General features: G+C 42.0%; 1 protein-coding gene across 8 annotated transcripts in view; it reads left to right on the top strand.

The window, feature by feature from the left end:
- The window catches only part of FCRL5 (Fc receptor like 5), a 63,120-nt gene that overhangs the window by 17,583 nt on the left and 19,462 nt on the right, over nucleotides 1-26,075 (top strand). For 4 of the 8 annotated variants that reach the window (XR_011487714.1, XM_070467557.1, XM_070467558.1 and 1 more), the window contains 8 exons: nucleotides 877-1,128; nucleotides 1,418-1,702; nucleotides 4,011-4,280; nucleotides 8,776-9,039; nucleotides 11,720-11,986; nucleotides 13,270-13,548; nucleotides 14,836-15,114; nucleotides 21,982-22,260. Coding sequence is in view for 7 of the 8 variants with exons in the window: in XM_070467557.1 (XP_070323658.1) it covers nucleotides 877-1,128; nucleotides 1,418-1,702; nucleotides 4,011-4,280; nucleotides 8,776-9,039; nucleotides 11,720-11,986; nucleotides 13,270-13,548; nucleotides 14,836-15,114; nucleotides 21,982-22,260 (2,175 nt within the window). In the remaining variant the exon portion in view is untranslated. The remainder of the gene's footprint in view (nucleotides 1-876; nucleotides 1,129-1,417; nucleotides 1,703-4,010; nucleotides 4,281-8,775; nucleotides 9,040-11,719; nucleotides 11,987-13,269; nucleotides 13,549-14,835; nucleotides 15,115-21,981; nucleotides 22,261-26,075) is intronic. The other 4 variants (XM_070467560.1, XM_070467559.1, XM_070467562.1 and 1 more) reach the window with 4 other exon arrangements.

Genomic DNA, 26,075 nt, shown 5'->3' with positions numbered 1-26,075 from the left:
GAATAAAAATCTATGTGAGGATTTGTTAATATTTTATAGATAGGTAGATAGAGAGGGAGTGATTTCCATTTCTGTCTTAAAACCACCTATTTTGAGTGAATTCGAGGCAGTATCTTTCTAGTTACAATATAATGCTCTTTAATTTAGTGAAAAAGGAATAGTATAGTGGCAAAGAGCTAAGAAAATGCTTAGCCTCTTTGACCTGACAATTCTTCTCTTAAGGATTTACCTACTGAAATAGTCATAGATATATACAACCAAAATTGAAGAATCTTAAATGGTCAAGAAGAGAAAATTCATTAAACAAATTATCTTACCGCCATTGAAGGAAAATGTTGTGGTCATTGAAAACCAGGCTAAGGAATGATATTGATGACATAGGAAAGTATTCGTAGTAAAGTAAGTGAAAAGCAAGTTATCAAGTGGATAAATATTTTAATTTCATAAAAAGAAATACATATAGACTTTTATATACATGCACATAGATAAAAGAACTGGAAAAATATATGCTAAAATCTGGGTGGTGAGTTGATAAGATTAATTTGCATTTCTGTTTTAAGCATTTTCTCAAGCATATGTGTTCCTTTTAAAGCCAGGGAAAAAAGGGATTTCCCTGGTGGTCCAGTGGTTAGGACTCTGTGCTTTCATTTCAGGGAGCATGGATTTGATCCCTGGTTGAGGAGCCAAGATCCCACAAAACATGTGGCATGGCCAAAAATAAATTAATTAATTAAATAGATAAAATCAGAAAAAAGAAATGATTACTTTAAGAATCCTTTTTCCTAGCCCCCAGTCTTTTAAAATCTTTTAGAAAATAGTGAAAAGAAGGAAGAAACAGTCAGAAGAAACAAACAGCTGCCCTTGTGTTTTCTACAGCCAACCTGATCCTGCAGGCTCCAATTGATGTGTTTGAAGAAGACTCCGTGGTTCTGAGATGCCAAGCAAAGGCAAACATAGTACTAAATAACATGACATTGTACAAGAATGGAAAAATCCTGGAAATCCTTAACAAAACTTCTGACTTCCATATTCATCAAGCAAGTATGAAGGACAATGGTGAATATTATTGTAGCGGAGTTAAAGATAATCACTTTGTTTCTTCAAACAAAATTAAAATCATAGTCCAAGGTAAAGTGTTCTTTATTTTGTGAAATAGGTTAGTTAAAATGAGGGCGCCTGAGATTGTAGAGGATAAAAAGGGCGGACTGAAATGCTACTGAATCTCAGGGAGCATTCCTACAAGGAATAGAGAAAGTACTACTATGCTTTGGGCTGAAGGATATTAGTAATCAAAGGCTGCATCTTTTCTGCCTGCTTTTGTATGTTCTGCTTGTGGGTGCTGAGGATGAACTGTGTTTTTCTCCAAAGCAGTTCCAAGCCTCAGTTCCCTGAGAAATATTGTGATCCTTCTCTCTAGAGCTGTTTCCAAGTCCCGTGCTGAGAGCCAGCTCCACCCAGCCCACTGAGAGGGACACAGTGACCTTGACCTGTGAGACCCAGCTCTCTCAGCAGAGGCCAGAAGGCCAGCTCCTGTTCCGCTTCATCAAACAATCAAACAACGTGGGGTCAGACTGGAAAAACTCCCCAGAATTCCAGTTCTCTCCCATACGGAGAGAAAACTCAGGGTCTTACTGGTGTGAGGCACGGAGAGTGAATTCTCTTGTCCAGAAACGGAGCCAGGAATTACAGATACAGGTACAAGGTAAGTGTTAGTGGGTTCTGAGATTTGCCAGAATGGGGCTGAGAAAGGCTGGGCAGAATGACACAACAGTTTGTTTTTCTTTCAGTACTGTGAGAAACAACTTGTTCTTTTTCCTCTGAGGTTTGGCTTCCTTGACATCTTTTTTTTTTTTCCTGGTGGGCCTATAGGCATGGGCTTCCCAGGTGGTGCTAGTGGTAAAGAACCCGCCTACCAATGCAGGAGACATAAGAGCCCCGGGTTCGATCCCTGGGTGGGGAAGATCCCTTGGAGCAGGGCATGGCAACCCACTCCAGTATTCTTGCCTGGAGAGTTCCATGGACAGAGGAGCCTGGCAGGCTACAGTCCACAGGGTCACAAAGAGTTGGACACAACTGTAGTGACTGAGCACACACACATACACTATAGGCATAAACCAGATGCTACCACAGAGTCCTTTGACTGAGCTAGATGGACTCTACTCAGCCAGATGGACAGATTCTTAGAATGCTAGATGCCTGAAGCTGAGCACTTGAGAATAAGAAAACTAAAGGACAAGAGCTTGGGGAGCAAATATTTCTAACTGGATGTATTTAGGGATGATGCTTTTTCCACTGGGCTTCCCTTGTGGATCAGATGGTAAAGAATTTGCCTGCAATGCCAAAGACCTGGGTTCAATCCCTGGGTTGGGAAGATCCCCTGGAGAAGGGAAAAGCTGTCCACTACAGTATTCTGGTCTGGAGAAGTCCATAGACAGTCCATGGGGTCACAAAGAGTCGGACACAGCTGAGCGACTTTCACTTTCACTTTGTACCCACTATTGCTTTTTCCTGAGTCTCTGAAACTGTATAGATCCTCAAGCATGAATGCTAACCAATGGTTAAATGCCTCTTCTGATTTATTTTGACCTATTGGTATCTCAAAAGATCATTAGGAAGGATGCAGATCTGGAGTGCAGGCTCTCCTGAGTGAAGAAGGAGTGAAAATGGTTAGCATTCTCCATCAATTTGCTCCCATTCCCAAGCAAAAGAGATGATTTCATGTTTCTTCCAAATTATCTGAAATTGAAAGTGTTACTTGCTCACTCCTGTCCAACTCTTTGTGACCCCATGGGCTAGAGCCCACCAGGCCCCTCTGTCCATGGAATTCCCCAGGCAAGAATACTGGAGTGGGTAGTCATTCCCTTCTCCAAGGCATCTTCCCAACCCAGGGATCAAACCCAGGTCTCCCACATTGCAGACAGATTCTTTACCATCTGAGCCACCAGGGAAGCCCTTGATATTAGTCTAGATATTATTAATCTTTGTTCTCCAATCATAGGCAACATTTTTTTCTTAGGTATATGATTTGGACTGGACAATTCAGAGGAAGTGGAGAGGGTGTTGCTCAACAGTTGCAACACAGTGCTTTCTAGCATAGGATCTCCCTTCGTGTTACTGATGGAACCCAGACCCCAAATCCTACTCCTTATCTGTTCCCAGGTATCTTCCTTTGTTCTTTAAGCCTCCAGGATGACTCAAAAAGGCATTGCCCTTAGCCAATATCCTAGTGTAAAACCACAACCACCTGGAGTGTAAAACACTTTCATCCCAGATTTTCCTGTTTTAGGAGGACTGTCACAGGTCCACCTCCTCTGACAATCTAACTGACAGGCAGGGGTGTTAAGAACTGCTTACTCCAGAGCAAGCTTGCTGTATATGCCAACGACTGATTTCCAATAAAGCACCAAAGTTGTCACAGCTTCATAACAAGTACCTCCAGGGCCAAGTCTTCCTGTTCTTCGCCATCCCCACCACTTCAATGTTGGGCACCAGGAGTAATTTCCAGGATGACTGGCCCATGCTTTGTCAGGAAGAGCATGAGGAGAGGGTGGGCATTTTATTCCTTGTGTAATAAATGCTTCCTGGTGGCTCAGATGGTAGAGAATCTGCCTGCAATGTGGGAGACCCAGGTTTGATCCCTGGGCGGGAAGACCCCCCTGGAGAAGGGAATGACTACTCACTCCAGTATTCTTGCCTGGGAAATCCCATGGACAGAGGAGCCTGGTGGGCTCTAGTCCATGGGGTCACAAAGAGTTGGACAGGACTGAGCAAATAACACTTTCAGGAACTGGTAGATGCTCCACCAGTTCGTTAGGAATTGAAGTTCTCCCAAACCATTGTCTCTCCAACACTTTCTCCATCTTTCCAAGCAGAAATCTCAATTCCTCCCCAGGTCAACTTCACATCAGGTCAGCAGACTTAGCCCTTCCCTTTCTGTGATTCCTTCTTCTGTATCTCATTCTGTGACACCCCAATGCCAAGAATCTCACATGTCATTTTTATTCATTTAGAAATTGTCCAAATACACTACTACCCAGAGTCGGTGTTTGAAGGTCAGGAGCTGGTTCTCATCTGCTCAGTAAATGGAGCTCCAAAGCCCATCACAGTCTCCTGGTACAAAAAACAAGACAGACTGCAGAAGGACATAGAGCTTCAAACTTCCTCAAAAACAGAATTCAAGGTCTCTGCGGTGCAAAACAGCGATGCTGGAGAGTATTACTGTATTGCCAGAAACAGTCGCTTTTCCAAACAGAGCAACTCTGTGATCATCAGTGTGAAAGGTGTGTCTGCCAAGTATCATTTGCAGAATGGCTTTTCAAACTTTGTAAAGATCATGAGATCGTTGAGTGGGAGTGGGTATTGATTGTTGCCAATAATTTACTGCTATGAATAAAATACCAGAAGTTAGACTAGCAGCAGGGGGATTTAGGGGTAGAATGGGTGGGAGCTTTTGGAAACTCCTATAAATGAAGGACAGAGAAAGTATTCAATGATTGGCATATGTGTGGGGTCTTCATATTTAAAAATTTCTTTTTAAATGCAATGGTTCCTGAACAAATAGAATTTTAGAGCTGGAATGATCTGGGGCCGTGTCTCTTGATATGAGGGCCCTCTTTCTCTTATAGTATATCACCTTTTCTCTGTGTCCTCATATAATCTTTCCTCTCTGTCCTTGAAGAGAGAAAGGTCTCTGGTATCTTCCTCTCCTGTAAGGACGCCAGTCCTATCTGATTAGGGGATCAATCTTCTCTTATGACCTCACTTAACCTTCGTTGTTGTTCAGTCTCTAAGTTGTGTGCCACTCTTCACAACCCCATGGACTGCAGCATGCCAGGTTCCCCTATGCTTCACTATCTTCCAGAGTTTGCTCAAATTCATGTCCATAGAGTCAGTGATGCTATCTAACCATCTCATACCCTGCCACCCCCTTCTCCTCTTACCCTCAATCTTTCCCAGCATCAGGGTCTTCTCCAATGAGTTGGATCTTTGCAACAGGTGGCCAAAGTGTTGGAGCTTTAGCTTCAGCATCAGTCCTTCCAATGAATATTCAGGGTTGATTTCCTTTAGGATTAACTGGTTTGATCTCCTTAGAGTCCAAAGGCCTCTCAAGAGTCTTCTCTAGCACAACAATTTGAAAGCATCAATTCTTTAGCACTCAGTCTTCTTTATGGTCCAGTTCTCATATTCATACCTGACTGACTACTGGAACAGCTGTATCACTGATGACTATACAGACCTTTGACAGTAAAGTGATATTTCTGCTGTTTAATATGCTGTATTTTAGGTTTGTCATAGCTTTCCTTCCAAGGAATAAGCATGTTTTAATTTCATGGCTGCAGTTACCATCTGCAGTGATTTTGGAGCCCAAGAAAAGAAAATCTGTCACTGCTTCCACTTTTTCCCCCTTCTATTTGCCATGAAGTGATGGAATCAGATGTCATGATCTTTGTTTCATTGAAAAAGCCAGCTTTTTCACTCTCCTTTTTCACCCTCATCAAGAGGCTCTTTAGTTCCTCTTTACTTTCTGCCATTAGAGTGGTGTCATCTGCATATCTGAGGTTGTTGATACTTCTCCTGGCAATCTTGATTTCCACTTGTAATTCATCCAGTCTTGCATTTTGCATGATGTACTCTGCATATAAGTTAAATAAGCAGGGTGACAATATACAATCTTGTTGTACTCTCCCCAATTTTGAACCAGTCCATTGTTCCATGCCTGGTTCTAACTGTTTCTTCTTGACCTGCATATAGGTCCCTCAGGAGACAGGTAAGGTGGTCTAGTATTCCCGTCTCTTAAAAAAAAAAAAAAAGTTTTATTTATTTCTGGCTGCACTGGGTCTTTATTGCTGCACCTGGGCTTTCTCTAGTTGCAGTAGGGGCTACTCTTCATTGAAGTGAGGGCTACTCTTTGTTGCAGTGAGCAGACTTCTCATTGCAGTGGCTTCTTTTGTTACGGAGCATGGGATCTAGGTGCTCCGGCTCAGTAGTTGTGGCAAATAGGCCTAGTTGCCCCATGGCATGTGGGAATCTTCCTGGACCAGGGCTCAAATCTGTATCCCTTGCACTGCAAGGTTGATTCTTAACCACTGAACCACCAGTGAAATCTGGTATTCCCATCTCTTTAAGAATTTTCTGCATTTTGTTGTGATCCACACAGCCAAAGTCTTTAGCATTGTCAGAAGCAGATGTTTTACTAGAATTCCTTTGCTTTCTCTATGACCTAATGAATGTTGGCAATTTGATCTCTGATTCTTCTGCCTTTTCTAAATCCATCTTGTACATCTGGAAGTTCTCAGTTCACATACTGCTGAAGACTAGATTGAAGAATTTTGAACATAACCTTGCTAGTGAGCGAAATTAGCACAACTGAATGGTAGTTGGAACATTCTTTGGCATTGCCCTTCTTTGGGATTGGAATGAAAACTAACTTTTTCCAGTCCTGTGGTCACTGCTGTTTTCTAAATTTGCTGAAATGTTGAGTGCAGCACTTTGACAGCACCATCTTTTAGGACTTGAAATAGGTCAGCTGGAATTCCATCCTCTCCACTAACTTTGTTCATAGTATTGCTTCCTAAGACCCATTTGACTTCACACTTCAGGATTTCTGGCTTTAGGTATGTGACCACACCATTGTGGTTATCCCAGTCATTAAGACCTATTTTGTATAGTTCTTCTGCATATTCTTGCAACCTCTTCTTAATCTCGTCTGCTTCTGTTAGGTCCATATTGTTTCTGTCCTTTATTGTGCCTATCCTTGCATGACATGCTCCCTTGGTATCTCCAACTTTCTTGAAGAGATCTCTAGTCTTTCTCATTCTATTGTTTTCCTCTATTTCTTTACATTGTTCGTTTAAAAAGGCCTTATCTCTCCTTGCTGTTCTCTGTAACTTTGCATTCAGTTGGGTATATCTTTCCCTTTCTCACTTACCTTTTGCTTCTCTTCTTTCCTCAAATATTTGGCAGCCACTTTGCCTTCTTGCATTCCTTTTTCTTGGGGGTGGTTTTGGTCACTGCCTCCTCTACAGTGGTGTGAACTTCCATCCATCATTCTTCAGGCACTCTGTCTACCAGATCTATTCATCACCTTCACTGTATAACCATGAGGGATTTGATTTAGGTCATACCTGAATGGCCTAGTGGTTTCCCCTACTTTCTTCAATTTAAGTCTGAATTTGGCAATAAGGAGCTCATGATCTGAACCATGGTCAGCTCAAGGTCTTGTTTTTGCTCACTATATAGAGCTTTTCCATCTTCAGCTGCCAAGAATATAGTCAATCATTTAACCTTAATTGTTTCCTTAAAGGCTCTATCCCCAAATACAGTCATATTGGAGGTTATGACTTCAATATATATTAAAGAGGGACACAGTTCACTCCATAACACCATCCCCATTGACTTTGAATAAGTGTCTCTATCTTATGGGCCTCATTCTTCAACCAGTTCAGATACTATCATACCCCTTAATATGTCTGCAACCTCTCTCTCTCCCCTTTCTTGATCCCCAGCATCTGCAGAACTCACCGTTTTTCTCTTTTCTTTCTTTGTCCTTTGAATCCCTATATGCTTTAGTTTCCAATCAATCATAGCAGTTCTCAAATAATTTCTCTATCCCAGGGTTATGGAGATATCGGTTGTTCCAATCAACAGTTAATTGTTTTCAGTAACCAGTATGCAAATCCATGTAGGATACAGTAACGGGTAGTAACATCAGTCACTCCAACCATGTAACTATGGTTACTGCTGCTGCTGCTGCTGCTACGTCACTTCAGTCGTGTGTGTGACCCCATAGACGGCAGCCCACCAGGCTCCCCCATCCCTGGGATTCTCCAGGCAAGAACACTGGAGTGGGTTGCCATTTCCTTCGCCAATGCATGAAAGTGAAAAGTGAAAGTGAAGTCGCTCAGTCGTGTCTGACTCTTAGCAACCCCATGACTGCAGCCTATCAGGCTCCTCCATCCATGGGACTTTCGGCAAGAGTACTGTACTACACCACCGTAAACTACACTACCTCCTTTACCAGTATCTTACCCTCAGTACTGTTAATGTAGTTGTGGTAATGACAGGAAAATAGCTTTGATAGAGTCCTGTGCTGTTCCCTTCATTGGTGGCAAGCTCCACTTCCACTTTTAAGGAGTTGTTGTTATTTAACTTTGGAACAGGAGTCAGGAGACAGACTTAGGTCCTGTCTGGCCCTGAAAACATCCTGAGTTACCACAGACAGATCTCCTAACCTCTTCCTGACTCAGTTTTCTCACCTGTAAATAAAGAGGGTCAGGCTGGATACAATGAGAGTGTAGGACCAGAGAAGATTCTAGAAGAGTATGTGAATGTGGGACAGAAAAGAGAAAGGGGCAGAGGCCTGAGGCCAATCTCAGCAAAAGAAAAAAGGAGAGAAGCGACTGACAGGAAGACTAAGAGTGACTTGCGCAGGTGAGGGGAGAAATCTTCCAAGTCATATGGCAGAGGGAAGGAGCAAGGTAAATGTGTTGGTCTGATGGTAGCAAAAATCAGAGATTTCTTCCCCAAGAACATCATTTCCCCTGGAAAATGGGAGTAAGGTCACCTAACAAGGGGAGATAGGAGAGAAGGGCCAGGTCTGATGGAGAAGGAGAAAACCTACATGGAGAATAAGAAAGAGCTGGGGAGAAACATCAGGAGACGGTGGGCTATCCTGAAAGCCAGTGGACACGAGACTGGACATTTCATTAGCTGCTAATTGACAGCTTCAGGAAGTGTCAGGAGCAACTGTTGACTAAGTTTTTTTCTGTCCCTCAGTCCCTGTGTCTCAACCTGTCCTCACGCTCAGACCTCTTGGGACCTGGAATCTTGTGACAGATAAGATGAGCCTTCAGTGTGAAGTTCAGAGAGGTTCTTTGCCCATCTGGTACCAGTTTTTTCATGAAGATGTGTTGCTTAAGGAGATAAAATCCACTTCAGAGAGAAAAATGTTCCATAGATTGTCTCCAACTGAAAAGCACTCTGGAAACTACTACTGCACAGCTGACAATGGCCTTGGCCCTCAGTGGAGTAAGGCTATGAGTAAGTAAGCCTGTCTATCATTAGTAAGCCCTAGGTTCTGTTAGAGACCTATACTTGACCTCTATCCCTGACTGCTCCAGAAATGTGTTCCCACCTTCAAGTTTTGCCTACTTTTTCATCTGGCCAAACCAATGTCCTTCTCAATACCCCAGCTCACTGAGACAGCTATCTGATGCTTTTCAGCCTGGTTCCTTCAGCAGCCCATGTGCCATTGTAACCCTGGCTGCCTGCACAGCAGCTCTATCTTTCCTGGACCCCAGGCTCTGAGGAGTCAAGTGCTTCTCTCTTTGTCCTCTTGTCTTGTGAGCCCCCCCCCCGCCAGATTCCTGATTTTCATCTATTACACTGTCCCCTGTAGCCACAAAATCATTTCTCCCTGAGGCACAGATTTGTCTCTTGTCCCTTACATATCAGATACTGATCACTTACACTGTACAAAACCAAGTAATATGTAAAGACAGGGAGCATGATCACAGTCACTCCAAATATGACCCTCTTTTTAAGAAAACATTTATTGGAGTGTAGTTGAATTACAGTGTTATGTTATTTCAAGTGAATACAAAGTGAATCAGTCATACATGAATATATACACGTTACTTTTTAGATTCTTTTCCCATATAGGTCATTACAGAATATTAAGTTAAGTTCCCTGTGCTTTACAGTAGTCTTTATTAGTTATCTCTTCTATATATAGTAGTAATGCATATGTCAGTTCCAATCTCCCAGTTTATTCCCTCCCACACTCCTTTACCCCCTGGTAACCACAAGTTTGCCATAAGTAAACCATAAGTTTAATTCAACATAACTACATTGAGTAAGCTCTTTTAGAGTTGGTTAGGTAGCAATGTGAGAAGGGCCCAAATGGGGAAGGGCTGGCAGCAGATCAAGGGATAACCACTGTGAGCCAAGAGGAACTCACCTCTGCTTGCTTGAGTTAAGGCCCTGAAGGTGAATGTCAGATCAAGTTAGATAGGTTTCAGTTGAGCCTTGAATCTCAGTTTTGCGTCATCTATGTGTGGCCAAAGTCCAAGCCCAATTTTAGGGAGCAGTGTGATTTGGGTTTGTACTGATGGTAGAGTCCAGTCCTGGCTGGTTCTGGAAGCAATCTGTTTTCTCTTCTATTTGGAAAAAAAAAAAAAAAGCAAAACCAGGCTGGAGGTAAGCCAGAATGCAGCCCCTCCCACAATAGATATGCAAAAGATTTTAAAGGAAAGGATCAGGGAACCCTGGAAGGAGACATCAAGTGAAAGAGACAGAGAAGCTGTGCTCCTGACATCCACAGATCCAAGGAATTTGGAGGCAGGATGTCATCATCAGATGCTCTCATAGATGAATAAAGTTCTATAGAATGGCTCCTTTATCCACCTCCTAAGTAATTACTGCATACATCTGTATGCCAGACTATACTGACATCTAAGGATACATAGACTAGTCCAACACTGTAGGAGTATTTAACAAAGTGAAACCAAGTGAGGGAGAGTTTTAAGCAAAAGACAGTAGAGGCCAAGTCAGAGAAGGCAGAGCTGATATATGATGAAAGATAAGAATTGAGTCACATCCCCTGAGATTAGCCACAAAACACTGGAAAGGAAAGTGGAAGAATACAGGTGATAACCTGGTTTGATAGCTGGGTTTGACGGCTGCCTCACCATGTACTATCTATGCGATTTAGCCCCAGTGGGCCTTTTCCTCATCTGTGAAATAAAGGCAGTGATAATAGCTTCTCAGGATTGTTTTGATCATTAAATTAGTGTTTCCCTACATATGTTTACAAATGATATATGACAAATACACACCAGACACATAATTTAAAACATTATATTATATCATGTGAGTGAGTGAGTGAAGTCGCTCAGTTGTGTCCAACTCTTTGCAACCCCATGGACTGTAGCCTACCAGGCTCCTCCGTTCATGGAATTTTCTAGGCAAGAGTACTGGAGTGGGTTGCTGTTTCCTTCTCCCATATTATATCATAAGAATCTACTATTATCATCATTATCATTATAATCACAAACATGAAAAATCAAATTTAGTATGTTGGTGGGGAAAAACAAGGTTGTATTGACCAAAAGATCAGAGTGAGAGAGAAAAGTAGAAACAATGCTTCTTCTATGAGTCTTTCCACAGAAAAGAAACAGACATTGGGAACATTAAATGCAGATAGGGTTTTGTTTTGTTGTTTTACTAAAGGGGAGAGGATTAAACACATCTAAGTGGTGTTTGGAAGAAGCTAATAGATGCAGAGAATTTATATCTGGGACACATGGAGGTGAGCTCAGGGTCAAGAAAGAGCAGAATCCTCCTTGAGTTGGTGGAGGGGCAGCTTTTCCAAAGTCACCAGACAGGGGAGAAGCAAGAGGCTGATGCAGGTAAACAGTGTGAGTCTCGTGGCAGCAAAATAAGGGACGTCTTCCTCAATAACATCAATTCCTCTGGAAAATGGGAGTGAGGTGATCTAACAAGGGGAGATAGGAAAGAAGAAGGGCCAGGTCTAATGGGAAAGAAGACGAACAAGGAGAACAGGAGAGAGCTAGGTAGAAAAGCTAGGTAGGCCCTGGGCTGCCCCAAGGGCCAGTGGCCATGAGACTGAATATTTCACTAGCCACTGATTGACAGCTTCAGGACATGGCAGAAGCAACTGCCATGAGGTTTTTCTGACTGAGGTTTTTCTCTCCCTCAGTCCCTGTGTCTAAACCTGTCCTCACCTTCAGCTCTTCTGGGACCAGGACTTTGGTGAGCCTTCAGTGTGAAGTTCAGAGAGGTTCTCTGCCCATCTGGTACCAGTTTTTTCGTGAAGGTGTTTTGCTCAAAAAGAGAGAAGCCACTTCATGGAGAACAGTGTCCTATAGCTTCTCTGTGACTGGAGAGAATTCTGGAAATTACTACTGCACAGCTGACAATGGCTTTGGCCCTCAGAGGAGTGAGGCCATGAGCCTCTCTGTCACCGGTAAGCCCTAGGTTCTGTTAGTGACCCATCCCTGACCTCTATCCTTGTGAAAGTGAAAGTTGCTCAGTCATGTCCAACTCTTTGTGACCCCATGGACTATACAGTCCATGGAATTCTCCAGGCCAGAATACTGGAGTGGGTAGCCTTTCCCTTCTCCAGGGCATCTTCTCAACCCAGGGATCAAACCCAGGTCTTCCCCATTGCAGGCAGATTCTTTACCAGCTGAGCCACAAGGGGAGGCTGGCCTGTATCCTTGACCCCTCCAGAAATGTGTTCCCAACTTCAAGTTTCCCCTGCTGCTTCCTCTGGCCAAACCTATGTCCTTCTCAACGCCCAGGTTCTCTTGAGACAGCTGTCTGCTGCTTTTGAGCCTTGTACTGTGAGTAACTCAGATGTTATCACACCCCTGGCCTCCTGCAGGTCAGTTCTCTCTCTCCTGGACCCCAACACTGAGGAGACATATGCTTCTCTCTTTCTGTCCTCTTGCCCTACCAATCCACAGATTTCTGATGTTCATTAATTGCATTGTTTCCCATAGCTACAAAATCAGTTCCCAGGGTCACTGAGTTGTCACTTGCCCCTTTTCTATCAGATGCTCCTAGACGGTTCATGGTAAAGAATCTGCCCGCCAAAGCAAGAGATACAGGAGATGCTGTTTTGATTCCTGGGTTGGGAAGATAGTCTGGAGTAGGAAACTGTAATCCTCTCCAGTATTCTTGCCTGAAAATATTCCATGGACAGAGGAGCCTGGTAGGCTGCAGTCCATGTGGTCACAAAGAGTTGGACATGACTGAGCAACTGAGCACACAAAGACTGGTCATTTACAGATACAAAACCATGAAAGATACAAAGACAAGGAACAGGATCATGGTTATACCAAAGATGTCCTTCTTGAGTCAGCACTTTTAGAGCTGGTTATGCAGCAGTGTGAGAGGACTCAGAGGGGAGGGGCTGGAAGCAGGGTAAGGGGCATCCATTCTGAGCCAAGAGGAATTCACCTCTGCTTGCTTGGCTTAAGGTCCCAAACTCCATCAAGGTGACTGTCAGCTCAGTATGAAGTTAAAGTGGTTTCTGCTGAGCCTTGAATCTCAGGGTTTTGTTTTTTGTGTTTTTTTTTTTCTCCATCTATGTGTGCCCAAACTCCAAGCCCAATCTTAGGGGACAGTGTGATTCGTGCTGTCCTGGGGGCCAGGGGACATAAGACTGGATATTTCACTAGTCACTGATTAATAGCTCCAGGCAGTGGCAGAAGCAATTGTTGACTAAGTCTTTCTGTCCCTCAGTGCCCGTGTCTCAACCTGTCCTCAGCCTCAGCCCTCCTGGAAGCCGGACTCTTGTGGGAAATGAGGTGAGACTTCAGTGTGAAGTTCAGAGAGGGTCTTTGCCCATCTGGTACCAGTTTTTTCATGAAGATGTGTTGCTCAAAAAGAGAGAAGCCACTTCATGGAGAACAGTGTCCTATAGCTTCTCTGTGACTGGAGAGAATTCTGGAAACTACTACTGCACAGCTGACAATGGCTTTGGCCCTCAGAGAAGTGAGAGCATCAACCTCTCTGTCATTGGTAAGCTCTGGATTCCTGCTAGTGACCCATCCGTGACCTCTATCCTTGTGAAAGTGAAAGTTGCTCAGTCATGTCCAACTCTTTGTGACCCCATGGACTATACAGTCCATGGAATTCTCCAGGCCAGAATACTGGAGTGGGTAGCCTTTCCCTTCTCCAGGGTATCTTCTCAACCCAGGGATCAAACCCAGGTCTTCCCCATTGCAGGCAGATTCTTTACCAGCTGAGCCACAAGGGGAGGCTGGCCTGTATCCTTGACCCCTCCAGAAATGTGTTCCCAACTTCAAGTTTCCCCTGCTGCTTCCTCTGGCCAAACCTATGTCCTTCTCAACGCCCAGGTTCTCTTGAGACAGCTGTCTGCTGCTTTTGAGCCTTGTACTGTGAGTAACTCAGATGTTATCACACCCCTGGCCTCCTGCAGGTCAGTTCTCTCTCTCCTGGACCCCAACACTGAGGAGACATATGCTTCTCTCTTTCTGTCCTCTTGCCCTACCAATCCACAGATTTCTGATGTTCATTAATTGCATTGTTTCCCATAGCTACAAAATCAGTTCCCAGGGTCACTGAGTTGTCACTTGCCCCTTTTCTATCAGATGCTCCTAGACGGTTCAGTGGTAAAGAATCCACCCGCCAAAGCAGGAGATACAGGAGATGCTGTTTTGATTCCTGGGTTGGGAAGATAGTCTGGAGTAGGAAACTGTAACCCTCTCCAGTATTCTTGCCTGAAAATATTCCATGGACAGAGGAGCCTGGTAGGCTGCAGTCCATGTGGTCACAAAGAGTTGGACATGACTGAGCAACTGAGCACGAAAGCACTGGTCATTTACAGATACAAAACCATGAAAGATACAAAGACAAGGAGCAGGATCATGGTTATACCAAAGATGTCCTTCTTGAGTCAGCACTTTTAGAGCTGGTTATGCAGCAGTGTGAGAGGACTCAGAGGGGAGGGGCTGGAAGCAGGGTAAGGAGCATCCATTCTGAGCCAAGAGGAATTCACCTCTGCTTGCTTGGCTTAAGGTCCCAAACTCCATCAAGGTGACTGTCAGCTCAGTATGAAGTTAAAGTGGTTTCTGCTGAGCCTTGAATCTCAGGGTTTTGTTTTTTGTTTTTTGTTTTTTTTCTCCATCTATGTGTGCCCAAACTCCAAGTCCAATTTTAGGGGGCAGTGTGATTCGTGCTGTCCTGGGGGCCAGGGGACATAAGACTGGATATTTCACTAGTCACTGATTAACAGCTCCAGGCAGTGGCAGAAGCAATTGTTGACTAAGTCTTTCTGTCCCTCAGTGCCCGTGTCTCAACCTGTCCTCAGCCTCAGCCCTCCTGGAAGCCGGACTCTTGTGGGAAATGAGGTGAGACTTCAGTGTGAAGTTCAGAGAGGGTCTTTGCCCATCTGGTACCAGTTTTTTCATGAAGATGTGTTGCTCAAAAAGAGAGAAGCCATTTCATGGAGAACAGTGTCCTATAGCTTCTCTGTGACTGGAGAGAATTCTGGAAACTACTACTGCACAGCTGACAATGGCTTTGGCCCTCAGAGAAGTGAAAGCATCAACCTCTCTGTCATTGGTAAGCTCTGGATTCCTGCTAGTGACCCATCCCTGACCCAGATCCTTGTAATGCCAACTCCTTTCAGAGATTTTCATGGATCTTCCAGTTTCATACTCCATCAACCTAATGCCCATCTTGTTTCCCTTCTCAAAAAACCATCCATCTGTGGGTTTCAGTCCTCATTCAGCCCTCACTCAGCCAGGCCCCTAAAATAGCTCAACACCTTCCCCCACCTTTACCAAATGAATTCATTTTCTCAAAAGCCCCTGGTGCCTCAGATGGTAAAGAATATGCCTGCAATGCAGAAGACCCAGTTTCCAGCCCTGGGTCAGGAAGATCCCCTAGAGTAGGAATTAGCAACCCACTCCAGCATTCTTGCCTGGAAAATTCCATGGACAGAGGAGGCTGGCTGGTTACAGGCCACGGGATCACAAAGAGTTGAGACTAACACCTTTATGTTCTCAAATTATTTTTTCAGGCCCTGCATGTTCAGTCTCCAAGCCAATTTCTCTTAACTGAATGCACAGAAGCACCTCATATCTCCCCACTAATACCTACATATTAATTTAGCTACAAACTCAAGCATATGGACATATAATGGGCAAGAGCTTACTTTCTCCAAAGGGTTCTGAAACAGTTCAGACTCTTGCTGCTGCTACTGCTGCTAAGTCGCTTCAGTCATGTTTGACTCTGTGTGATGCCATAGAGGGCAGCCCACCAGGCTCCGCTGTCCCTGGGATTCTCCAGGCAAGAACACTGGAATGTGTTGCCATTTCCTTCTCCAATGCATGAATGTGAAAAGAGACGGTGCAGTCGCTCAGTCGTGTCCGACTCTTAGCAACCCCATGGACTGTAGCCCACCAGGCTCCTCCATCCGTGGGATTTTCCAGGCAAGAATACTAGAGTGGGGTGCCATTGCCTTCTCCAGTTCAGACTCTTGCAGTAGGTTTATAGAGGGCTGAAAGTGAAAGGAAGGGAGGAAATGGCTTCCTGGAAGCCAACTCACTGGTTTTTCTGGGGTTTCTGAGATCTTTTGACTTAACCCAGTAATAGCACAAGTGTAATTTCTTTGTATTATGTTTTTTACAGTTTTGTTGCAGTATGGCATATATTCGTAAATGTATACGAATCATCAGAGTATAGTTCATGGTTACCCATAGGACCATGAAAAAATGTCATTTTAGGAGCAAAATTGCTTCCGTTTACTCTTGGAATCTTCGTGTAGAAGATTTCTTTTCTTTTCAAATAAGCAGAAAGAAAGACAGAGAAATCTTGAGTCAGATATATCAGATCATTTTTAGATAAGAAATAAAAAGACCTTGATGTCTCTGGGTGGTGAGGGTTTGCTAAGTAAATCCAGGGAATTAAAAAAAAAAAAAAGGAAGACAATATATCCACATTCATGGAAACAGAACTGAGCGATTTCTCAGAATTCAACTTATTTCTCAAAAACAGGTTATATTGATGCTTGATGAGCTAGATGCTTTCTTTATTATCTACTCCTAGCCCTGCCATCTGTTTCCTTTCTCTGTCCTTCTGCCCCATTTTTCATATTGCTCCTAAGTGCTTTCCACTCTCATTCTTAAGACTTTTATCTTATGACTTATCTTGCCTCAAACATCCTGCAAATTTCATCACTGACTGCCTTAGACTTTGGAATAGGACATCCTACTCCATATTTCAACGTCTGCCCCAGCTGCCAGTGCTGTATGGCTTGCTACGAAAGCAGTGCTTCCAACAAGTCTAATTAGCCAAGCAGCCTAACTCTAAGACACCTCAGAAGCCACAGGGAAGTCTATACATGAAATGTTCTTAAACCAGCTGCCCACCTCCAGTTCAACAAGTGATGACAAAGGGAGCAGGCTCAATTGGGACAACATGACATATAATGAACTACATTGAAGAAAATACTTTTTCTAGGAATGATATACACAACAAGACCTCTGAGGTTTCCTAGAAAGAGCCAGTGTACATGCAAAACAGTTTTCTTGAGTTGTGTGATATCAGTGTGGATAAGAATATCTGAATTCTAGCCCTAGTTGTGAAAATAATTCATAATTTAGGCAAATTTAGTTCATAATTTAGGCAACATTTTAAAATTTTCTTTGTCTTACTGTTTTCACTTTCTCTTGAAAGTTAGATAAGACAGTAATTAGTGTCCCTTAAAGCCCCAGAATTCTGTGATTTGAGTTGGAATAAGAACCCAAAGGTAATGAATTCATGATTCTCTGGAAGAAATGAGGTGAGGGTCCGTGAGTGTCCCTTTTTTTACCTGGAAAAGCAAAGAAGAGCATCACTTTGACAGAGTCTCATCATCCCTCAAGGTAGCGGGGAGGAGTTAGGGGAGTCACCTTTAGGGCTTGAGAAACAGGAATTAGTCAGAGTATGATGGTAACTACAAGTGTGGTCTGGTCAGAACTTAAAATTAGGCAAGTTCCTGTTATGGTCTGTGGTCTTAGGAACCCATGGGTCCATCTGGAGTCCTTATTGCGTTGGTCCTATCTTGAAACTAATCAGTCTGAAAGATCTCTTGCTCCTTGACAGTTCTTGTTTCAGATCATAGTAAAACATGACCAAAGGAAGACACTGCCCCTATAGAAATTGTTGAGTAAAGAGATTATTTGTGAAATGTAAATGCTCTGAGATTCAGACTCTAAAGCCTGAAGCTGAGCTATCTAGGAAAGTCCCAAGTCCTAAGACATCCTCTTTCTCATGATCATGTTTTATTTTCTTCTCAAATTTAATGCTATCTAAAACCCTTTTATTTCTTGTTTCATGTGTATCTTCCTCAATACCAGAGTATAAGCTTCATGAGAATGGAACATTTTTAGTTTTGGTCTGCTCTGCATCCCTGTGCCTACTTGGTGTCTGGCACAAAGTAGGTCTTCAGTGAGCATTTGTAATTCCATGAACAAAAAGTTTCAGGTGAGATGAGGAAGAAAAGATTAGGGAGAGAATACTGGTCTTCGCATCTGCTTATACCAACTGAACATAAATAAATGAGCCTTAAATTAACACACAAATTGAGAAGCTTCACTGTGAGCCATGCAGACTTTCTGGCAAAATACTCTGTTTTGCAGGTTTTTATTTTTGTTTTTTTTTTCTTTTTGAGGGAATATACCCCAAAGAGAAGACATGGAAATTTTGTGGGAATATAAACTGATAAGATATGCCCATTTTGAATCTATCAGCACAAACACATGCACATACATACTCACACACACATACACAGAGCATTCTCAAGCAAATACTAGAGTCCAAATATAACTTTATTCATTGAAGTATAAGCCATAAACAAAAGAAGTCTAATATGGGAACTTTTGCATCGATGCATTTAAAACTATAAAAGGGAGAGAAAAGGCACAAAATACCTAATACTTTTAAGAAGAAGGATTGCTTCAGGAAACAAAAAAGTTTTCTCGATATTCTTAATACAATTAAAGAAAATATGGACTCCGGCGGGGAGAAAAGTACAATGGGGAACTTAATAAGGTTAAAGAAGAGATGATAAGATAACAGGAAAGAAAAACAAGAATATGAATATATATATCTCAGAGCTCAGGAGAAAAACCAAAGAAAACAATAAAGCTATTTTAGAAATAAAATTCAAATTTGAAAGAGTAAGAATAGAATGCATACTTCTGAAATCTGTTAACAGAATGGAGTTGGTATGAGAAAATAATATGGAACTCAAGGTACAAAGACACAGAAAAAGGAAAAAGGAAAAAGAAATTAAAAAACGGAGATCAGACAATGAAGACCACAAGTGTCGATAATTAAGTGTCTAAAGAGAGAAACAAAACTCAAAGATTTAATTAAAAAAAGTCTTGACTTGAAGAAAACTTGAGTATATAGATTAAAAGACATACCTTGATGAGGTCATTGATTTTCAAGGCTAAAAATATACATGTGCACGTGCACGAGTATGTGTGTGTGGGTGTATGATCATGGCAAAAAAAAAAAAAAACAGTCATCTCAGAAAGAAAAATATTAAGTGATCTTAGACTTTACATAGAAGTCAATACTAAAAGAGAGAAACAATGTTCAGACTCGCACTTTCAGAGGAGAAATGAGAATTGAGAATTTTATCAATAACCTCAGATATGCAGATGACACCACCCTTATGGCAGAAACTGAAGGAGAACTAAAGAGACTCTTGTTGAAAGTGAAAGAGGAGAGTGAAAATGTTGGCTTAAAGCTCAGCATTCAGAAAACAAAGATCATGGCATCTGGTCTCATCACTTCATGGCAAATAGATGGATAAACAGTGGAAACAGTGTCAGACTTTATTTTGGGGGGCTCCGAAATCACTGCAGATGGTGACTGCAGCCATGAAATGAAAAGACGCTTACTCCTTGGAAGGAAAGTTATGACCAACCTAGACAGCATATTAAAAAGTAGAGACATTATTTTGTCAACAAAGGTCCGTCTGGTCAAGGCTATGGTTTTTCCAGTGGTCATGTATGGATGTGAGAGTTGGACTGTGAAGAAAGCTGAGCTCAGAATTGATGCTTTTGAACTGTGGTGTTGGAGGACTCTTGAGAGTCCCTTGAACTGCAAGGAGATCCAACCAGTCCACGGTGTTCATTGGAAGGACTGATGTTGAAGCTGAAACTCCAATACTTTGGCCACCTATGAGAAGAGGTGACTCATTTGAAAAGACCCTGATGCTGGGAAAGATTGAGGGCAGGAGGAGAAGCAGACGACAGAGGATAAGATGGTTGGATGGCATCACCGACTCAATGGATATGGGTTTGGGTGGACTCCGGGAGTTGGTGATGGACAGGGAGGCCTGATGTGCTGCAGTTCATGGGGTTGCAAAGAGTTGGACACGACTGAGTGACTGAACTGAACTGATATCAAATCAAAAAGACATTTTCAAAGGTGCAAGGATTCAAAGAACTTGGTACCTGTTAACCCTTCTTGAAAAATTATTTGATGACAAACTCTAGCCCAGCAGAGATAAGAATCAATATAAAAGACTCAAAATGAAGAAACTGTGATATGAAAAGTGAATACTGAATCTATTCACATCAGTAGGTCTCAGCCTTGGCTGCATATTAGATTGATGCTGATGTATGGAAGAATCATCACAATATTATAAAGTAATTATCTTCCAATTAAAATTAAATTAAATTAAAAATGAGTCACCTAGCAATATTGAAAAAGATATTTTACTAAGCTCTCCTCAGACCAATTTAGTTCAAAGTCTTTCAGATGAGGCCTCATAATCCCCCCCTCTTTTTTTAACACATCCTCAGTTGAAAATATTGTACAAATATGGTTGAAAATCAGTGATTCAGACATAAAAACAAAGGCTAGACAATATAAGAGTTATGGCTACAGAATAGAAAGCAACTATTATAAATGATAAAACAGTAAAAGGCAACAAAACTCCATCTAGTCAAAGCTGTTTTTCCAGTAGTTGTGTATGAATGTGAGAGTTGGACCATAATGAAAGCTCAGCACCAAAGAATTGATGCTTTTGAAAAGCATGTTGGAGAAAACTCTTGAGAATCACTTGGACTGCAAGGAGATCATACCAGTCAATCCTAAAGGAAATTAGTCCTGAATATTCATTGGAAAGACTGATGCTAAAGCTGAAACTCTGGTACTTTGGCCACCTGATATGAAGAACTGACCCATTTGAAAAGACCCTGATGCTGGGAAAAATTGAAGGCAGGAGGAGAAGGGGACAAAAAAGGATGGGATGGTTGGATGGCATCACTGACTCGATGGACATGAGTTTGAGCAAGCTCCAGGAGTTGGTGATGGACAGGGAAGCCTGGTGTGCTGCTGTCCATGGGATCATGAAGAATCGGACACAATTGAGCAACTGAACTTAACTGAACTGAAAAGTTAAAAATACATGTAACAAAGAAAAATCAGTCAGAGGGAATAAAGGGAATAAAAAAACCAATTTTCTTCTTATTTCACAATGGAGGACAACATTCATTTGGTAATTTGGAAAAATTAATGACATATTCAAAAGTTTTCACTTTGTAAATAATTTCTGAATACCTTCATAGACTGCAACTCATCATTAATGGATTATAATTCACTAGCAGTCCATAAAAAATCAGTAAAGTGTAAGGTTCCCATAGGATAGAATAAGTAAATTCTTCAGACAAACAACTGTAAAGTTTAAGACTAGAAAAAGAGAAATCATAAGGAAAATAAGTCTGTGTGTTTATGTGACTGTAATTGATCAGAGTGGGGGAAGGCGACTCTTATAAACCATGAGTGTAAGCGCAAATTGGTTGAAACTTGAGGAACAATGTAGCACTATATATCATTATTTGAATGCTTATATCTCAATTCCAGAAATTCCACTTGTAAGAATTTATCCTAAGACATGTATTGACAAAGCACAATGATATATATATACAGAATTGTGTATGGAGCCTTATTCAAAATTAGAAAATGATAACAATCTAAAGTTCCATAATGGGGAATTGCTTAAGTGTATTACAGTAAATTCATACTGTGGAATGTTTTGTGGTTGTTAAAAATAACCTAGCAATATTTACCCTAAAATATCAAATTTTAAATTCAAAAGAGCTTCTTTTTATGCATGTAAATTATACATCAGTAAAACTGATTTTTTAAGTGAGTGAGATAGACCCTTAAGTAATAACATAGAATGATGGTCATGGTATTTTGCTAATTGGAAAAATCAGCTTGTAGACCAGTACGTATCTTGTGCTCCCATGCATGTATGTGGGTTTTTTATGCATTTACTTGTGTTCATAAGGCTGAGTGTTCTTACACATAGAAAAGATCTAGAAAGTGTCACCAAATTATCAACAGAGGTAACCTCTGGAAAATAAAAATAGAGGAAATGGGAAAAGATACTGATATCAACTAACTCGTTTTTGCTTTCAGTTCCAGTATCTCGCCCTGTTCTCACGCTCAGGGCTCCCAGGGGCCAGGCTGTGGTGGGGGACGTGGTGGAGCTTCACTGTGAGGCCCAGAGAGGCTCTCCCCCGATCCTGTACCAGTTTTATCGTGAGGATGTCACCCTCGGGAGCAGCTCAAGTCGCTCTGGAGGGGGTGCTTCCTTCAACCTCATTCTGGAGACAGAGCATTCTGGTAACTACTTCTGTGAGGCCAACAACGGCCAGGGGGCCCAGCGCAGTCACATGGTGCCACTCAGTGTCAGAGGTACGTGGACCCAACTACAGCACAACCAGAGACGGGCCATCTCCCCCACCTTTCCCAGTAGCCGAGATTGGAGGCACCCCAGGGCCACTTGCTGTGGGACATCATTGCTAGCCTGCTGTCTACACAGCCTCCATCTGAGGGCTCTGTATTCTACATTTTCAGGAACTTGAGCCTTCCCTTTGCTTGCTTTGCCTCTCCTGGCAGCAACACTGCAGCCATTGTGACCCAAAGTATCCTCATGTAGGATTAAAGGCTTTTCAAATGCAAGTCGCATCCTGGCCAACAATGATCAGCAAAAAAGTTTAAAAGAAATTATAAAGTTCAACCTGTCTCAGAAGAGATTTAGTTGAGGTTTCCTCCATCTGTCAGTCAATAAAAAGGCCAACTCATTCTTTCATGGGCTCATGAATTTCGCTGTGGCCTCTCCTGCCACTATCACAGGGCAGCTCAGATGCCCACCCTGAACTCCTGCTAAAAGGCTTCTCAACATCATTCTCCTGCATGCTCTCTCACCTGTCCTCCAGCAGTAGCACACTCTCCCACCTGGCCATCATGGGCTGACCTCCTAGTCATGCCCACGATCAGTGCAAGCTTGACACTGCTCTCATAGTCTTCCACTCTATACTCTGTCATCATTCTATGACTCTAATGTCCACATGGGGGACCCACTCAACACCATGGCTTGTCATCCTTTCCACAACTCTCATCCACTCCCCAGTACACACACTACTCCAATTACCTGACCACAGCCTTCTATCCTTCTGCTTGTTTCTTCAGCTTCTCTAATCACTTTTGTCCTTAGACCTCAACAGAACTCCCAGTTCATTAACACCTTTACTTCCTCCCAGACAATTTCACTCGTGGCTCCCAACCACCCTATTGAGTGTTTGTATCCATCCAGTAACTTATCCTTCCTCTTCCTAAGGTACAGAATAGAAGACTGCTTCCTATAAAAGGTGAAAATCACCATCTCATTTCTATAATAGATTCCATCCTTGCTTGCATTCTCAGACAATTTGAACAACTTTCTGTCTATGTCCCTTAACACCTGCTCTATAGGATCCTTCCTACTGAGTTTAACATGCTATATCTCTCCCATGTCTAAGGGGGGGGGGGAAACCCATTTGACCTCATTTATGCCTCCAGTTGGGCTTCCCAGGTGGTAAAGAATATTCCTGCTGATGCAAGAGACGCAAGAGATGTGAGTTTGGTCCCTGGGTCAGGAAGATCCTCTAGAGTAGGAAATGGCAACCCATTCCAGCATTCTTGCCTGGGAAATTCTATGTACAGAGGAGCTTGGCAGGCTACAGTCCGTGAGACCACAGAGTAGGACATGACTGAGCAATGAGTACACACCCGTGCAGTCACTGTTCTCTTATGACTACATTTCCAAAAGAAGAGTCAGTTGCACAGGTTGCCTCCATTTCCTTATTATCCACCAGGATTAAACCTTGGTTTCATCTGACCTTTATACCAAAATTATTCTTACAAAGGTCACCAATGACCTCCATGGCTTTAAATTCAATGGCCATTTTCCAATCCTCACCTTACTTGATCTCTCAGAAACAGTCCAAGCTGTTTATCTTTTTATTCTTCTGGAAACCATCCCTTCTTTGTCTTAGATGACATCACTGTCTCCTGGATCTCCTCTCTCTGCCACTGCTTCTCAGTCTCCTTTGCTAGCTCCTCACCTTATAGATGAACTAAGCATTGGTGTGTTCCCAAACTTTGTCTGGCATGTATGCTCTTATCTTATATATTAATATGTTTTTTCTCTGGATGATCCTGGGAATGTCATCTATATAAATGATTCTTAAACTTTTAACTACAAAACCTCCCAAATAAGTACATGGTTATGCCATATCTCTTAAAAGTTCATGACCTAGCACACCTCTAAAATGCATGGAATTCCCCCCAGACCTGGTCCTCCTTCAAGTATCCCCACTTCTGTGAAAGATACCTCCATTCATTTAGATACACAAGACAAAAATCCAGGAGTCTTCCTTGACATTTCTCTCCTTTGCTCTCCATAGCCAATTAATCATTAAGTCCTGTTGCTTTTATTTTTTCTAAATATTTCTCAGATTTTTTTTCTATCTTTACTGCTACTATCATAGTTATATGTACCATCATTTCAATTACTGCAATGCCACTACTCTATTCCACTTCTAATAACCTTTCCACTCCAATTTTGTGTCATTATGATCTATTTTACACACTGAAATCAGAATTGTCTTTTTTTTTTTTTTTAAGACAGGTTTGATCATCTCATGACTCTGTAGAGAGACACTTACAGATTTCCCATTGCTCTGTGAAAAAGGATCAAAAGCCATACCATGGCTTGTGAAGCTCTGCCTAGCTCTTCAGCCTCCTATTTCTTGGCACTCTTCAAATGCTTCCCATAGTGCTGCTGTTACCTTGTTTCAATAATACAAAAGCTCCAATGTTCTTACCACCTCAGGGCTTTTGCACATACAGTTTCCCCACCTGAGTAGTCTTCATTCCCTTCTTCACCTGATTAACCCAAATGTCACTTTGTGAGGAAGCATTCCCTGACTAACCCATACTAGATCAAGCCCCAGTACTATACATTTCATAGCATCCTATTCTTTATATCAATGTTCTATATTTGTATTTTTATTTAACTGCTCCTTAACATCTCATCTATATTGTAGTCTTCATGAGAGAAGGGCCTGTGTCTTTCTTACTGTTGAATCCCCAGTATACCGTCCTGTTCCTAAGACTTATCAATTGCTTAATTAATTTCTAATAGATGAATAAATACAAAATTAGCCAATAATTTGATCAATATCTATTCTCTTTTGGGTCTTATTTTTGATGCAGCCAAGGCTCAATTACATCCCTGGCTATGTAAGCAAGTCTTCCTTGTCCTCATTTTCTATTGAACTGATCACTTCTTTTGACTACTCTGATACTTGAGTTTTAATTTAATCTTTATTTTCAGGTTCCTCAAACATTTTTGAGATTGTGTATTAAGTACTCCCTGCTATTCTTTGGAAGTCTGCATTCAGCTGGATATATCTTTCCTTTTCTCCTTTGCCTTTCACTTCTCTTCTTTTCTCAGCTATTTGTAAGGCCTCCTCAAACAATCATTTTGTTTTTTTCATTTCTTTTTCTTGGGGATGGTTTTGATCACCATCTCCTATACAATGTTACAAATGTCCATCGATAGTTCTTCAGGCACTCTGTCTATCAGATCTAATCCCTTGAATCTATTTGTCACTTCCACTGTGTAAGCGTAAGGGATTTGATTTAGATCATACATGAATGGTCTAGTGGTTTTCCTTTACTTTCTTCAATTTAAATTTGAATTTTGCAATAAGGAGTTCATGATCTGAGGCATAGTCCACTCCCAGTCTTGTTTCTGCCGACTGTATAGAGTTTTTTCATCTTCGGTTGCAAAGAATATAATCAATCTGATTTCAGTATTGACCATCTGGTGATGTCCATGTATAGAGTTGTCTCTTGTATTGTTGGAAGAGGGTGTTTGCTATGATAAGTGTGAAATATCAATAACCTTAGATATGCAGATGACCCCACCCTTATGGCAGAAAGTGAAGAAGAACTAAAGAGCCTCTTGATGAAAATGAAAGAGAAGAGTGAAAAAGCTGGCTTAAAACTCAACATTCAAAAAACTAAGATCATGGCATCTGGTCCCATCACTTCATGGCAAATAGATGGATGGGGAAGCAATGGAACAGTGACAGATTTTTTTGGGGGTAGAGGGGCTCCAAAATCACTTCAGATGGTGACTGCAGCCATGAAATTAAAAGGCACTTGCTCCTTGGAAGAAA

Source organism: Odocoileus virginianus, chromosome 5 (genome assembly GCF_023699985.2).
Source record: "Odocoileus virginianus isolate 20LAN1187 ecotype Illinois chromosome 5, Ovbor_1.2, whole genome shotgun sequence".
Classification (NCBI taxonomy): Eukaryota; Metazoa; Chordata; class Mammalia; order Artiodactyla; family Cervidae; genus Odocoileus; species Odocoileus virginianus.
This window is presented reverse-complemented; position numbering and strand designations above follow the sequence as displayed.